Genomic DNA, 12,253 nt, shown 5'->3' with positions numbered 1-12,253 from the left:
CTCCTTTTCTTCTGTGTTTGCGTCCCCCCCTTTCTCTTCCTTTCTCTCGCTCTCTCTCTACTGTATTATTCATTACAGTGTCACATGGTGTGGGGTTTACATCATCTTTTCCCAAAAGAGAGATGCAATCTCTCCTGTCTGGTTTGATCTAAAGGAGTCTTTTGTTGTAGGGTGTTCTGGGGCGTGTTGTCGTCTGCTATATTTTAACAGTACAAATATGCATTTTGTATTATTCTTTATATATAATCACCCCGCTGGCATGGGATAGGAAATACTTGCAATGATATTCAGAACAATTGCCAGTTGTGGCCACAAAATCGTACACCATCCCTGAGAATTGCCGCGTCTATAATAAAACTGCGGAATTAAAAAAATGCGGAACTTCAGAACAGCAGCGCGTTGTCTCTCTTCGGACTGTTTATAGAGAAGGACATGTGCAAATTTTACGTCGGTGCTAATGGCTTCGCTTAACTGGTCTGTATAACTAACACATTACCACGACACCGCTTTATAACACTATAAAGTAATATTTTATCAACGATGATTGAAAAATATGGCCGAGGACGAACTTGCTGCGTTCAGGGAGTGTTGGAAAGAAGAACTAACGAGTAATAAAGAGGATCAGCCACTTGTGTGTGCTCCTTCCCCTTCCTTGGATGTTTCTGTTCAGGCAGGCCAGAACGACTTCAAAAATAGGTATTTTGAAGACCTAAACAATCTCAACAAGGCCTGTAGTCCTTCACAATCAGAAGAGGGTGGTTGCATTGAGGATGAAGCATGTGTTGGTGGAGGTGGAAACGCTGCAGCAGAGTCAGAGGATCAGCCTGAGTATGTGGCCATTGCACGTAGTTTGCTGGATGGGAGGACCAGTCCCCTGCTGGACAGGATTCAGGAGGAGAGAACCAGGAGAAAGAGACAGTATCAAAACATGACCAACGCCTGCAGTGCATCCCTGCAACAGCCACAGCAGCAACAGCCTAAGAGAAAGGTCAAGAAAGACGAGGAGCTGTTGGAGCTACTCATTCAGGATCTGGTATGATGATGATGATGATGAAGATGTGGATGGTGGTTGACCAGATTTAGCTCAGTAAATAATGTGTGTTGTAATTCTTTCTTTTGCAGAATGAAGTCAATGACATTCCCTTCTTTGATATTGAGCTGCCGTACGAGTTAGCCTTGAAGATATTCCAGTATCTAAACTCTACTGAGCTAGGCCGATGTGCACAGGTAAGCTGCTGTGGTGAAAAACTATTCTTGGCAAGAGCTTTGCATTATAAAATGAAAGAAAAAAGAGACTATGACAGAAAGGAATGACCCTCACACAACAAATCAGTAGCCATATTTTCACTTTATTTTGCATATATTGACATGCGGATAAAAGAGTTGCACAAAAACAAGAAACGGCTAAAAAACAACAACAAATTCCATAGACTAGATCCCATAGAGGTAAATCGGAGGGCTCATGATATGATAAAGATAACAGAGACAAAGAAAAGAAAAACATGTAGGTACTAGGTATACAAACACATAGGTTTATTTTCTCACTATTTCCTTTTGATATTACCTTACAAAGTCCTATAACAATTATTCATATAACAATATAAAATCACACTTTAATTCAATAGCTTACAACTCCTAGACATACATAGACCTTTGAGGAGAGGTTGCAAGTAGATGCTGCTTCATTCTACTGTGAGGGGGTCACAAACCAAAAAAGTCGGCAATCATAACTTTAGGCCAGCAATTTCTGACTGCTCAAGTTAGATTTGGTTGAATTTGGGTACGGTATATTTTAGTACGGTTTGGGTAAAGGTAACAATCTGGGAGGGACTAAGCCTGCAGCTTGGAGGCCTGGGACAGATTCTTCAGTCAGTTAAATCTTCTTCGGCTGGTGAAATGACAAATGAAATTCCTAAAAAGCAACAAACTTGCACGCTTGCTGAATTGTTGTCTCTCTTGTCCCTTCGGTATTCTTTCCTGTAAAGTGATCACACTGTCTGCAGCTTGCTGATCTCAGGTTTTAAAGTTCTTGGTTGTGAAGTCCTTAAATTACAGTTACCTTGCACTTCCTCTAAAAGCAGAATTGCTTAGGGCAGCATTAATACCTGATGTGACTTTAATTGGTAAAGATTAATGAATTACATTTTGTCTGGCCGACCTACAGCATGTGGTGGTGTACACAGTCCACTTGGCAGTCAGCCGGGCTCGTTAAGCACAAATAAATTAAGTGATGCAAGCTCGTAATGTATGCTGACTCAATCCACGGTAACACTGTCCAATCTCCTCCCAGGTGAGCAGGGCATGGAGAGTCCTCGCGGAGGACAGCGTTCTGTGGTTCAAGATGTGCACGGGGGAGGGTTACCATCAGGATGCCAGCGTGTCTGACTCGCCCTGCTGGAAGAGCACGCTGCGAGACTGCAGGAACTCGGCCAAAACTGTGCGCTCCAACTGGAAGGTGGGCTCGATCTGTTGCACTGTGGGGAATCAGAATCAACCAAATTCAACATCTGCACTGGAGCTTGTGTGGTGAAATCCCCAGTAGACCATGGATGTGTCTCCAGTTTTAACTGTCATTTATATTTTGTATAATAAAATGCAATAAACACCATTCAAAATGGTAATGGGAAATGTAATGGGAAAGTTCTCTTCTGTATTTAAATGGGAAGAAAAATAATAACAAAGAATTTAATTTTGAAAGCCAACCTCTTCTTCTCTGTAGTTTAATTAGATAGTTAAGTTGGTGTCCTGCTTGCAATAACATGATGTATTTTTTATTATGGATGGAACAGTGTTTTTCAGCCAAGTAATATGTTCTGTCTAGAATCGAGTGGGGTCCATCAGCCAGCTGCAGTTCGAGCTGGGGAAGGTGCTGTGTGACGTCAGTTCCTGTGACAACTTTGTCTTGGCTGGGTGAGTTTCAAGGACTCCGACATGCTTCAGACATCTGATGCGACTTTAACATCAGCTGTAACTTAGACTTCTGCTTGTATACCCTGAATACATCTGCCTTGTTTTCTTTGTCACTCTTGATCTTGTCATATAAATCTCGATATAAATCTTGGTTATAAATCTTCTGATTTATGACTGGGTGTTTGATTTAAAATATGTGACATTTAGACGTAAGGCATTGTGCATCACTGACTGATGCATTAGTGATTAACAACAAAACATTTGCATTAACTAGGTTGTTCTTGGGAATGATGCAAAACTGTCACCAATACTGGGCACATAAGATGTTTGATTGCCATTTGGTTTACTTATTGAAACATGTATTTCCCTTTTTAAAACTCACTGTAGCCAGTCTTCTGCTGTTGACTGCAAAGCAGTTATGAGTTTAGACTGTTGCCTAATGGATATGGTGTAATGAGACCGTGAGATCATGGCTTGTTATGATGCGTTGCAGCGTTCAATGTTCGATACACTCACAATAAATTTAACAAAGGTGGAAAGGAACAAACAGGCTGTATCAAAGTCCTCTTACATATATTCCTCCTGAGCTGAAAAAAATATGCACAAACACTGTTTTTAAGTTCCAACGCTCCTCCTTTCAAAATTACTTTGTCTTATAGGGCTTATTATGCAACATGCAAATAATGTCTTGAATGGAAAAAAGCAATGCATGTTTTTACAAGATCTTTATTAACATAAAAATAAGTGGAAAAATAAAGAATGTCGGATAAGGAAGAAAATTGTAAACGTGATTGGAGTAAGACTTTATTGGCAACACCGTCACATGAACAGATTTTAGATTTAAGAATAGGACATGGACAGATATTAAGACCAGGGTTTCCCGCAGAAAATGTGTAAGTTAAGGTGGTAGGGTAGGGTTTGGCCGTTTGCCTCCACCTTCAGGTTGTCAACTGTGTGGTTTGGAATGAAAGGGAGAAAACAGGACAGAGTTACACGGCAGATATCGCTCATATACTTTTTTTTTTTTATTATGACGTAGTTAAGGCGGCAGGCGTGTGTTGCTTAGGTGGCCGCCTTAGCTGCAAAGTGCTGCCGGAAACCCTGAAGACTATAAGCAATGAAGGACAGTGGCACTCTCCAGCATTAACAAAAAAATTCAAACCTTATATTGCAATTCAGTTTTCAGCTCATTGATGCATATTGTCACATATTTTTAATACTCATACTAATGGCGCTACTAATGGCAGTAGTCGTCGAGGGAAGAGTGCAAACCAAACCTGCCCTGAAATAACTGGGCTGAGACAGTGATAGATTGTGAGGGCCCACAGGAGCATGATAGACTGCCCACAAGGAGATTTGCAGCATCTCCAGGGAGTGATGTGATTAGATTCCCCTCAGTCCTGCTGTGTCTCATCGGAGAAGACAATGTGTTTGCATCTTTTCAGGTTAGCAGATGTAGGACACACAGTACCAAATAAGTCTAGACATGAAATAAAGCAGTCTGCAAAGTGGGAACATACTATTAAATCCTCCTTCTTCTACCATTGCTATTAACAAATTCACAACATCAGTACTTTCCTTATTATTGGTACTTAAAGGGTCATTTATCTCAGGGAAAGTATTTGAATTTGTTTAACTAGAAACAAGTCAATAGAAATCTAGAATGATTCAATTGCATCTACAAAATCTTATTAGAAAACTGGGGAAGTGGCCGGGTTAGCTCAGTTGGTAGATCAGGCGCGCATATATAGAGGTTAACTCCTCGACGCAGCGGCCGCGGGTTCTACTCCGACCTACGGCCCTTTGCTGCATGTCATTCCCCATCTCTCTCCCCTTTCATGTCTTCATCTGTCCTGTGGAAATAAAGGCCTAAAATTCCCACGAAAAAAACAAAAACTCTTTAAAGAAAACCGGGGAAATGAGATTTGGCACCAAAAAAGCAACAGGAGACACTGTCTCATTAACCCAGCAACTCTTGGAGTTCACACAGTGATACAAAGTGGCATGGCATTGGCATGAAGATTGCAGTAATCTGTGCACAAAGTTTTCTGTACAAAAAAAAAAAAAAAAAAAGTTTTGACGAATGACTTGGATGAGATTCAGCATCATCACTGATAGTCGGCGTTGAGGTGACGTACCAATTAAGTGAAAGTGTGTATTCCTATTGTTTACTTCCTGCCAAATCCTGCGATGCCAGTCACACACACACACACACACACACACTCACTCGCGGGCGCACACATTGTACACCCTTTGCCACACTTAATGTCACTGTGTCACACACTCTGGCTGCGAGGCGGATACTTGCTCAGACATGATGAACTGTGGAGGTGGTAACGCTGGCAGTTTGTCGTCTCCCACAGTGAGAACTCACTGGGGGGGGGCTGGCTGGCTGGGCTGGCTGGCTGGCTGGCTGGCTGATAAAAAAGGATGAGGGGCAGGTTGTACATGAACGTGAAATTTACTTTACTGGTCTACATGTAGTATTTTAACATTCAAAAGTTTATTAGCACAACAAGTAATGAGACGTTTGTATAGTTGATGCAAACTTAACAATCACCGAGGAGATTGGCAGCCTCTGTTGACCTGCGTACTGTGAGCCACCGGTTGGATTAATAACAAGCCTGTTGGTTTGACTTCAGGCAAGGGCCTTCCCTGTGGCACAGTTAGGTAGACCGTTCTGCTCGTACAAATGGAAATAGAGCAAAAGCTTTTAATTCCTTTTAAAAAGAAAAGTATAAGGCCAATGAAAGATTTGCAGTTTTAATTTGTATCTTTATTTTTAAGGGAGAGAAAACAATCGTTGTCCGAAGTATCGGCTGCAACTAACCATTCTTTCCATAATCGATTAATCTGCTGATTATCAAACATATCACTTTACAATCAAATATAGCCGAGAAAAGCAGCAATCCTCACACTGGCGAAACTGCAACAAAATGTTTCGAAACATGACAAACCATTAATCAGTTATCTTTTAATTGCTGATCAATCACTCAATTCATTTATAGTTTCAGCTCTAAACAAGTACAAACCAGATTCTTTGGGAATTCTCATGTACAGTTTGAGAAACACTGCCACTAGTATAGTATGTGTGCTAGAAGCTCCCAGTTGTCTCAAGCTGTGCTGAAACAATTAGTTGAATAATCAGTTTGTGGATCGACAGAAAATTATTTGCCAACAATTTAAAAAATTGATCAGTTAGAGGACTTGTTTATCAATAATGACATTTTTGAAAATTGTCGGTCGTAACTCTGGTCTTCTTTGTTAACAGAAAAAATGATCACAAATAATTTGATTGTGCAACATGTTGTAATGTAAAAAAAATTCCCTGACTTGTAATAAGGGTTGAAATGTTCAGCCAAAACAATCACGGAAAGATCATGTAACCAAGATATTAGAAAACAGAATAACAACAAGTCAGAGTGAGTAAAGGCGTAAAGTGTGAAAGGGGAAATGATTCAGTGGTGAAAGGGTGACGTCAGGTATTGTTGTGGAGACAAACTGGTCCGCCTGTGATGGAAAAATGAGAAATAATTATTCTGTGTTATTCATCTGCCTTTTTTTACAAAGTGAAATATGTGAATTATGAATGTTTAGTGTGACTTGATGTGCTTGTTTGTATCCCAGGTACACGTCTGGCGATGTGAGGCTGTGGGACACGCTGAACTGGGACTCGACAGCCTCTTACCTGAAGATTAACAGCCTGTCAGCTAACTCTGAACCCAGACCTTATGTTCGTTACGTCCAGGTCAACAGCACAGTGGCTGCTGCCACTTATGAAGATGGTGAGTGTGTGTTTATGCAGTGTGATCCTGTGGTAAACGATGAGTTCTTCTTGGTGATAGTAAGACATCACAGACAGAAACATATTCATTAAATCGTATCTTATAAATTCTTTGATTAAAAAAAAAAAAGGGTGCTCATATTATGCTTTTTACTTTTTCCCTTTCCTTTTATTGTGTTATATATCTTTTTTGTGCACGTTATAGGTTTACAAAGTGAAAAAGCCCAAAGTCCACCTCAAAGGCATTTACCATCTTCAATAGAAAACACTGTTCACAAACTGCTCCAAACAGCTCTATTGTAGTCCAGCCTTTACTTCCGTGACAAACGTGGTCACTTTGTAACACACGTTATAATGCTCGCCTAGCTGCTAGCGTGGCACGCCCTCATACTCTGCTTCTGACTGGGTAGTAGTCCTTACCTAGCTACTGCGCATGTGCGACTCCAACAAAGATGGAATAGAAGTGAGATGCCTCACTCTGTAGCTAAAACAGAGAGCTCAACACACAGGGTGAAAAGAGGAGCTGCAGTACAACAAAAATTAAACCATGTAAACCTATTCTGATATAACCTCTAAATACAATTATGAACCTGAAAATGAACACGAATATGAGCACGTTAAGGTTCTAATGGACTGCGTTTTACTATTCTGGCTATAGGCTGTGTGGACCTGTGGAGCACAGAGACAGGCGGAGAGCCCCTCCTACACTACCAGAGCACAGGGAGGATCCAGGCCCTGGCCCTGAGCCCTGACAGTCCCGTCCTGTGCTCCGCCGCTGGGCCTGACATTCGGCTGGACTGTGCTGACGATCGTGGCTACTGGAGGACAGTCTGCCAGGCTCGGCTGCCCAAGACTGTAAGTCAGGCAGTTTGATTCCTCATACGCATTACATGCTCCATACTAGGCAGTTATGTTAATTAATAGTCTGTGCCACACACATTTCCCTCTTGTCACTTTTATCTAAGAGTGTCTCCTAATGATGGAAGCATTTAACACCCCTTGACTGATTGCACATTTTGTGGCATTTCAGTTTCTGGCAGGAAATTGTACAAGTGCTGAAAATTTTAAAGACATCACCTTGGGATGTGGAAAATTGTGTTCGGTATCTTTTCTTTCTTTTTTTTTTCTTTTTTTTTATGTTATCCAATTAATTGATTAATGAAAATAATCTTCAGTTGCAACCATACATTGTACAGTGTATGGCTTCACGAGAAATGGAAAACAATGGAAGAATATAAAAATTGAAAATGTTTTAAAGACATTTGCTAATATTTCCTTCCTAAGTAAGTTTTGGATGTACTGTACATTTTATAAGTGAAGTAAAATATGCCTCTGTCTTGTCTGTATGGCAGGTAGAAAGCCTAGTTTTGGTGCCAGGCAGGGGGCAGCAGTGCCCTCTGGCGGCCCTGGTAGCTGAAGAGGCTGTGTACCTGTTGGACCCCCGGGAGGAGCAGCCACGGACGCTCCACTCAGTCTACGGTCATCCTGTTACCTGCCTGGATGCCTCTGACTCCCATGTTGCACTTGGAGTGAAGCGTACAGGCTGGGCCATGTACGATGGAGGAAACAAGGTGGGTTTAGTTTTTGGTAGAGAGTAGAAGTATTTCACACCCTGCATTAAGGGCCACGAACAAGAACAAGAACTACAATGATAACTATAATGACAACAATGTGAGCATCCACACTGATAAACGGTAATGTGACGAACATTCCTTAAACAGCAACTCCAACTGATAATGCATAATACACTAGAGCAGCAGGAGTTGCAAAGTAAGGAGGACACAAATGTCTGCAGTAATATCCTACATATTTGTGATTTTGGGTACATTAAAAATAATCTAAAAATCTAATGTTATTGTCCACCAGCAGTCCCCGGGGGACCTCCGTACCGCACGCACAGAGCTTCAGAAAACCGGGGATGAGAGCAGGCTTGCTGGTATCAGATATGTGCAGAGCATCGGAACAAAAACGCCAGCAGATCACCGGCAGTATAATAACATCCAAAACACAAGATTCACTCTCAGTGATTTCTGTGACATGAGAAATACTTTCAAAATACCAATGTTTGAAAATCCAAAGACAGCTGAAATACGCTGACCTTGCTCAGTTCATACATAAGTTAACTATTTTATGTTCTGTTTTACATAGGCGAGAAGGACAATCAAGTCCTTTGTAAATGCAATCTCTCCGCAGTGTCATCTGCAGTGCCACGTTGTAAATTCAGATGGATTTTGATTGGCTGTCAGTGTTTCTATCGTTCATTAAATCACTCCGAAAGTCATCCCCGCGCAATCGTTCGCCGTTGTCGTTATAATTGTGGTGTGGACTCTGCCATCCACTTGAGTTTCAATTTTTAAAACTATATATTTATAGTCATCTGTCTTAAAAATACTACTACTAATAATCCATTTGATTTGAAGCCCCTGTCATGTAAAACAAATCCCCTTTACATACAAAAAAAACAAGCAAAAAAACGTTAATGAAAAAGCTTGGCTTAAAAGATGAGTCTTTTGCCTCGAGTAATGACCCCATCTGCTCCCCATGTTGCTTCATTTGCACCTCACCTGAATTAAAACGTTTGCAAATCCGTAATATTTATATCCACCACCTTTTTTTTGAGTCAGGAGAGTTTGCAAATAGGCATTTCAAACCGTCATTGTGTTTTCCAGGACACAGCCATAGTAAAATTCTGGCTTCACAAATGTAAAGCAGGTCCAGATCCGAGATCAGAAATGAATGCCTTCGAAGGCAGGACCAGATCAGGCAAAGCAAAGTAAGCTAAATTAGAACAACACTCTCTAATATTGTTAAATGAACTATATATGCTGCCACCAATTCACATATTGCGATGATGATTATCTAGTCCATTGTGAACAGCACTTGTTATGGAATACCAATCCAGTGTTTGTCTGCTAATGGAATTGATGGAGCTGTATCAAGGGCTCTTTTGTGCTTTCTGGAGCTGAAAAGTCTCCGGAAGACAAACGCACCTAAACAAAACCTTGAATGTTGATGAAGTAGATGGCAAAGCCTCAGAACTCTGCAGCTGGATTCTAGAAAACAAAATGCTACCCAGACCTTACTAATTGAAATGAAAGCTTTCTAGTTAACAAGGTCACGTGCGCTCAACAGGTGCATAATGAAAAAAATGGAAAATTGCACAAGGCAAATCATTTTGTTTGCTCAAATAGAATGGCAATTAGGTTTTCCTTTTAGGAATACAATTAATGGAGAGGAGTGCAGTGAGGGCAGAGGATTTGGCATTAGGTTTAATATCTGGCTTATAGCTAAATCTTCCCTGCTCTCACTTACACCATTAGTTATAATCTTGGGGAGAAAAGATGCCCCCTACCTTTTTTAAATGTGGAGCACACATTTTATTTAGTTATGTTAAGTCGTTTAGCTGATTTGAATTTTAGATGCATTGCAAACAAATACTGTTCTCTAAACGCACATAATTTGTGTAAATGTGAACTGGGTCTCTTAACCGTATGATCACTATTACTCTGTGTCCCCTTAGACCCCTTGGGTCCCCTTAGTAATAAATGTTGTGTACCTGTAGGGGAATTGTTCTTAGTAGAAATAGCTAGCTTAAATAGTGACAAGCCCTCATTGGGCCCTGCTTCTAATTACTACAGCCTTTAATGGTACTTTGATAAACTTTTGTTCCCCATGCTGCATCTGTTTGCCTCTAATAATACTGTGTTACTAAGCACCCAATGCACCTAATTGACTCTTGAGCCTTTACTTAGAAAGCAGAAAGAGCCATGAGACAAACGATTCTGTTGGGATCAGGAGGCAGCTATGCAGAAGTCATTACGCTTTAAAGCTCACTCCATCAATATATTTTTGTCATTGTTAATGCATTTTTGTCATTAAAAAAGCCGATGCTAGTTGCCGTAGCGACTGGCCAAGTGGAAGCTTTAAAACAGCAAGGTGTGTGTGTGTGTGTGTGTGTGTGTGTGTGTGTGTGTGTGTGTGTGTGTGTGTGTCAATCTGTTTGTTATTGACAAGTTTTTGGCAAAGCTTCCCCACTGACATCACCCTCTATTAGGAAAGCTCAGCTTCAGCACTAATTCTGTGGCAGCACTAAAGCACCACATAGTGGACCAAGGAGAGAGTAGCAGTGAGGGATATAATAGCCTCACCTTATCATGAAAACAAAGCTATATTGGGCGACGTAGAGGCAAAAATCTATCCACTGTTGAATAATGGATTTACTATATTTAATTTAGAGCCGAAATGATTAGTGGATTAATCGATTGGCCAAAAAACAACTGGCAACTATTATTTATAAGCTATTAATTGCAGTAAAAATTCTAATCATTCTCTGATTCTAGCTTCTCCAATGTGAGAAGTGGCTGCTTTCTCAGTTTTATATCAATTTAAACGGAATATATTTGAAAATTGGACTGTTGGTTGGACAGAATACGACGTTTGGAGACGTCACCTTTAACTCTGGAGGTGAGTTAACTGGAAAAAATGATCAGCAGATCAATCGATGAAAATGAACATACATTAGTTGCCAACCTAATAATTGTTGTAGTTTGTATTTCTGCTATCTGCTACAACTGTTGTTTTTTTCCCTACCTACGGTTGGCGTTGAACACCCAGCCGTCATCCCTGAATCTGTATTCCCAATTTCAAGTTTTCCTCCATTTTCTTTTCCTATGTGTTAAGAATTTTGTGGACCATTTTTCCTCATCTTCTTGGAAAACTTGAGCTGGCTCGGGAATCGTTGCTGATGTAGCCCTGCAAAACCAAACGAAACATCGTACGTTCATTTTTGAAAACCCAGCTAAGACTCACAATTGACAAGAAATCATGATTTCTATCTTCAGCATTGAGTTTTGGCATTAGATTCAGTTCATTTTATTTGCAGTACAGAAGCACGGAAACAAAGTCTTTCAAATGTTGTTTCCATAGCGAGCTTAGCCCAAACTCCCATTTAAATTATGCCAATTCATGATTAGCATACCTCTTACTAATTACACAAATGTAATTAACCTGTCTGTCACTCTCATCACGATTCTAACCGCAATTTCATACTGTGAAAAAGCCAAAGCATGAATTGGCTGCAATTCTTATGCCTTTAGTAAGAAAACATATGCTTCATTAAAATCTGTCAAAATCTCACACCTTTTTGTCTCACAGAAGAGTGAAACATTTCAATTTACAGCATTCTGATCTGGATGAACTCAACCACATTGTTGTGTTTTTGTTAACTTGATTTAGACTCAGTGGAGTTTTGCTGCAGTTCTGTTCAAAATCTTGACAACTTAAAGCTTGGTGTCGATGATATAAAAGATTCTTTATTATATTTTGTCATGCGTTATTGTTTAGCTTATGGCTTTGTCTTCTAGCCCTCCCCATCTGTGTGTGTGTGTGTGTGTGTGTGTGTGTGTGTGTGTGTGTGTGTGTGTGTGTGTGTGTGTGTGTGTGTGTGTGTGTGTGTGTGTGTGTGTGTGTGTGTGTGTGTGTGTGTGTTAATCCTCATTACTACTGGCCACCTTCTTGCCAGTGGACTGGGAGCACCCAGGCATCCACCCAGCTCGTGGC

General features: G+C 40.6%; 1 protein-coding gene across 2 annotated transcripts in view; it reads left to right on the top strand.

Annotated features, from left to right (window-relative positions):
* The first annotated feature begins 394 nt into the window (after positions 1 to 394).
* fbxw8 (F-box and WD repeat domain containing 8) overlaps positions 395 to 12,253 on the top strand; it is a 23,310-nt gene continuing 11,451 nt past the window's right edge. The window contains exons 1-7 of one of the 2 annotated variants that reach the window (XM_078251323.1): positions 395 to 1,033; positions 1,123 to 1,227; positions 2,291 to 2,455; positions 2,822 to 2,910; positions 6,538 to 6,695; positions 7,353 to 7,549; positions 8,047 to 8,265. In XM_078251323.1, coding sequence (XP_078107449.1) covers positions 554 to 1,033; positions 1,123 to 1,227; positions 2,291 to 2,455; positions 2,822 to 2,910; positions 6,538 to 6,695; positions 7,353 to 7,549; positions 8,047 to 8,265 — 1,413 coding nt within the window. In that variant the 5' untranslated portion in view covers positions 395 to 553. The remainder of the gene's footprint in view (positions 1,034 to 1,122; positions 1,228 to 2,290; positions 2,456 to 2,821; positions 2,911 to 6,537; positions 6,696 to 7,352; positions 7,550 to 8,046; positions 8,266 to 12,253) is intronic. The other variant, XM_078251322.1, reaches the window with a different exon arrangement.

This window comes from Sander vitreus, chromosome 5 (genome assembly GCF_031162955.1).
Source record: "Sander vitreus isolate 19-12246 chromosome 5, sanVit1, whole genome shotgun sequence".
Classification (NCBI taxonomy): Eukaryota; Metazoa; Chordata; class Actinopteri; order Perciformes; family Percidae; genus Sander; species Sander vitreus.
Note: the sequence above shows the minus strand (reverse complement) of the source record. Positions and strands in the feature narration are given on the sequence as shown.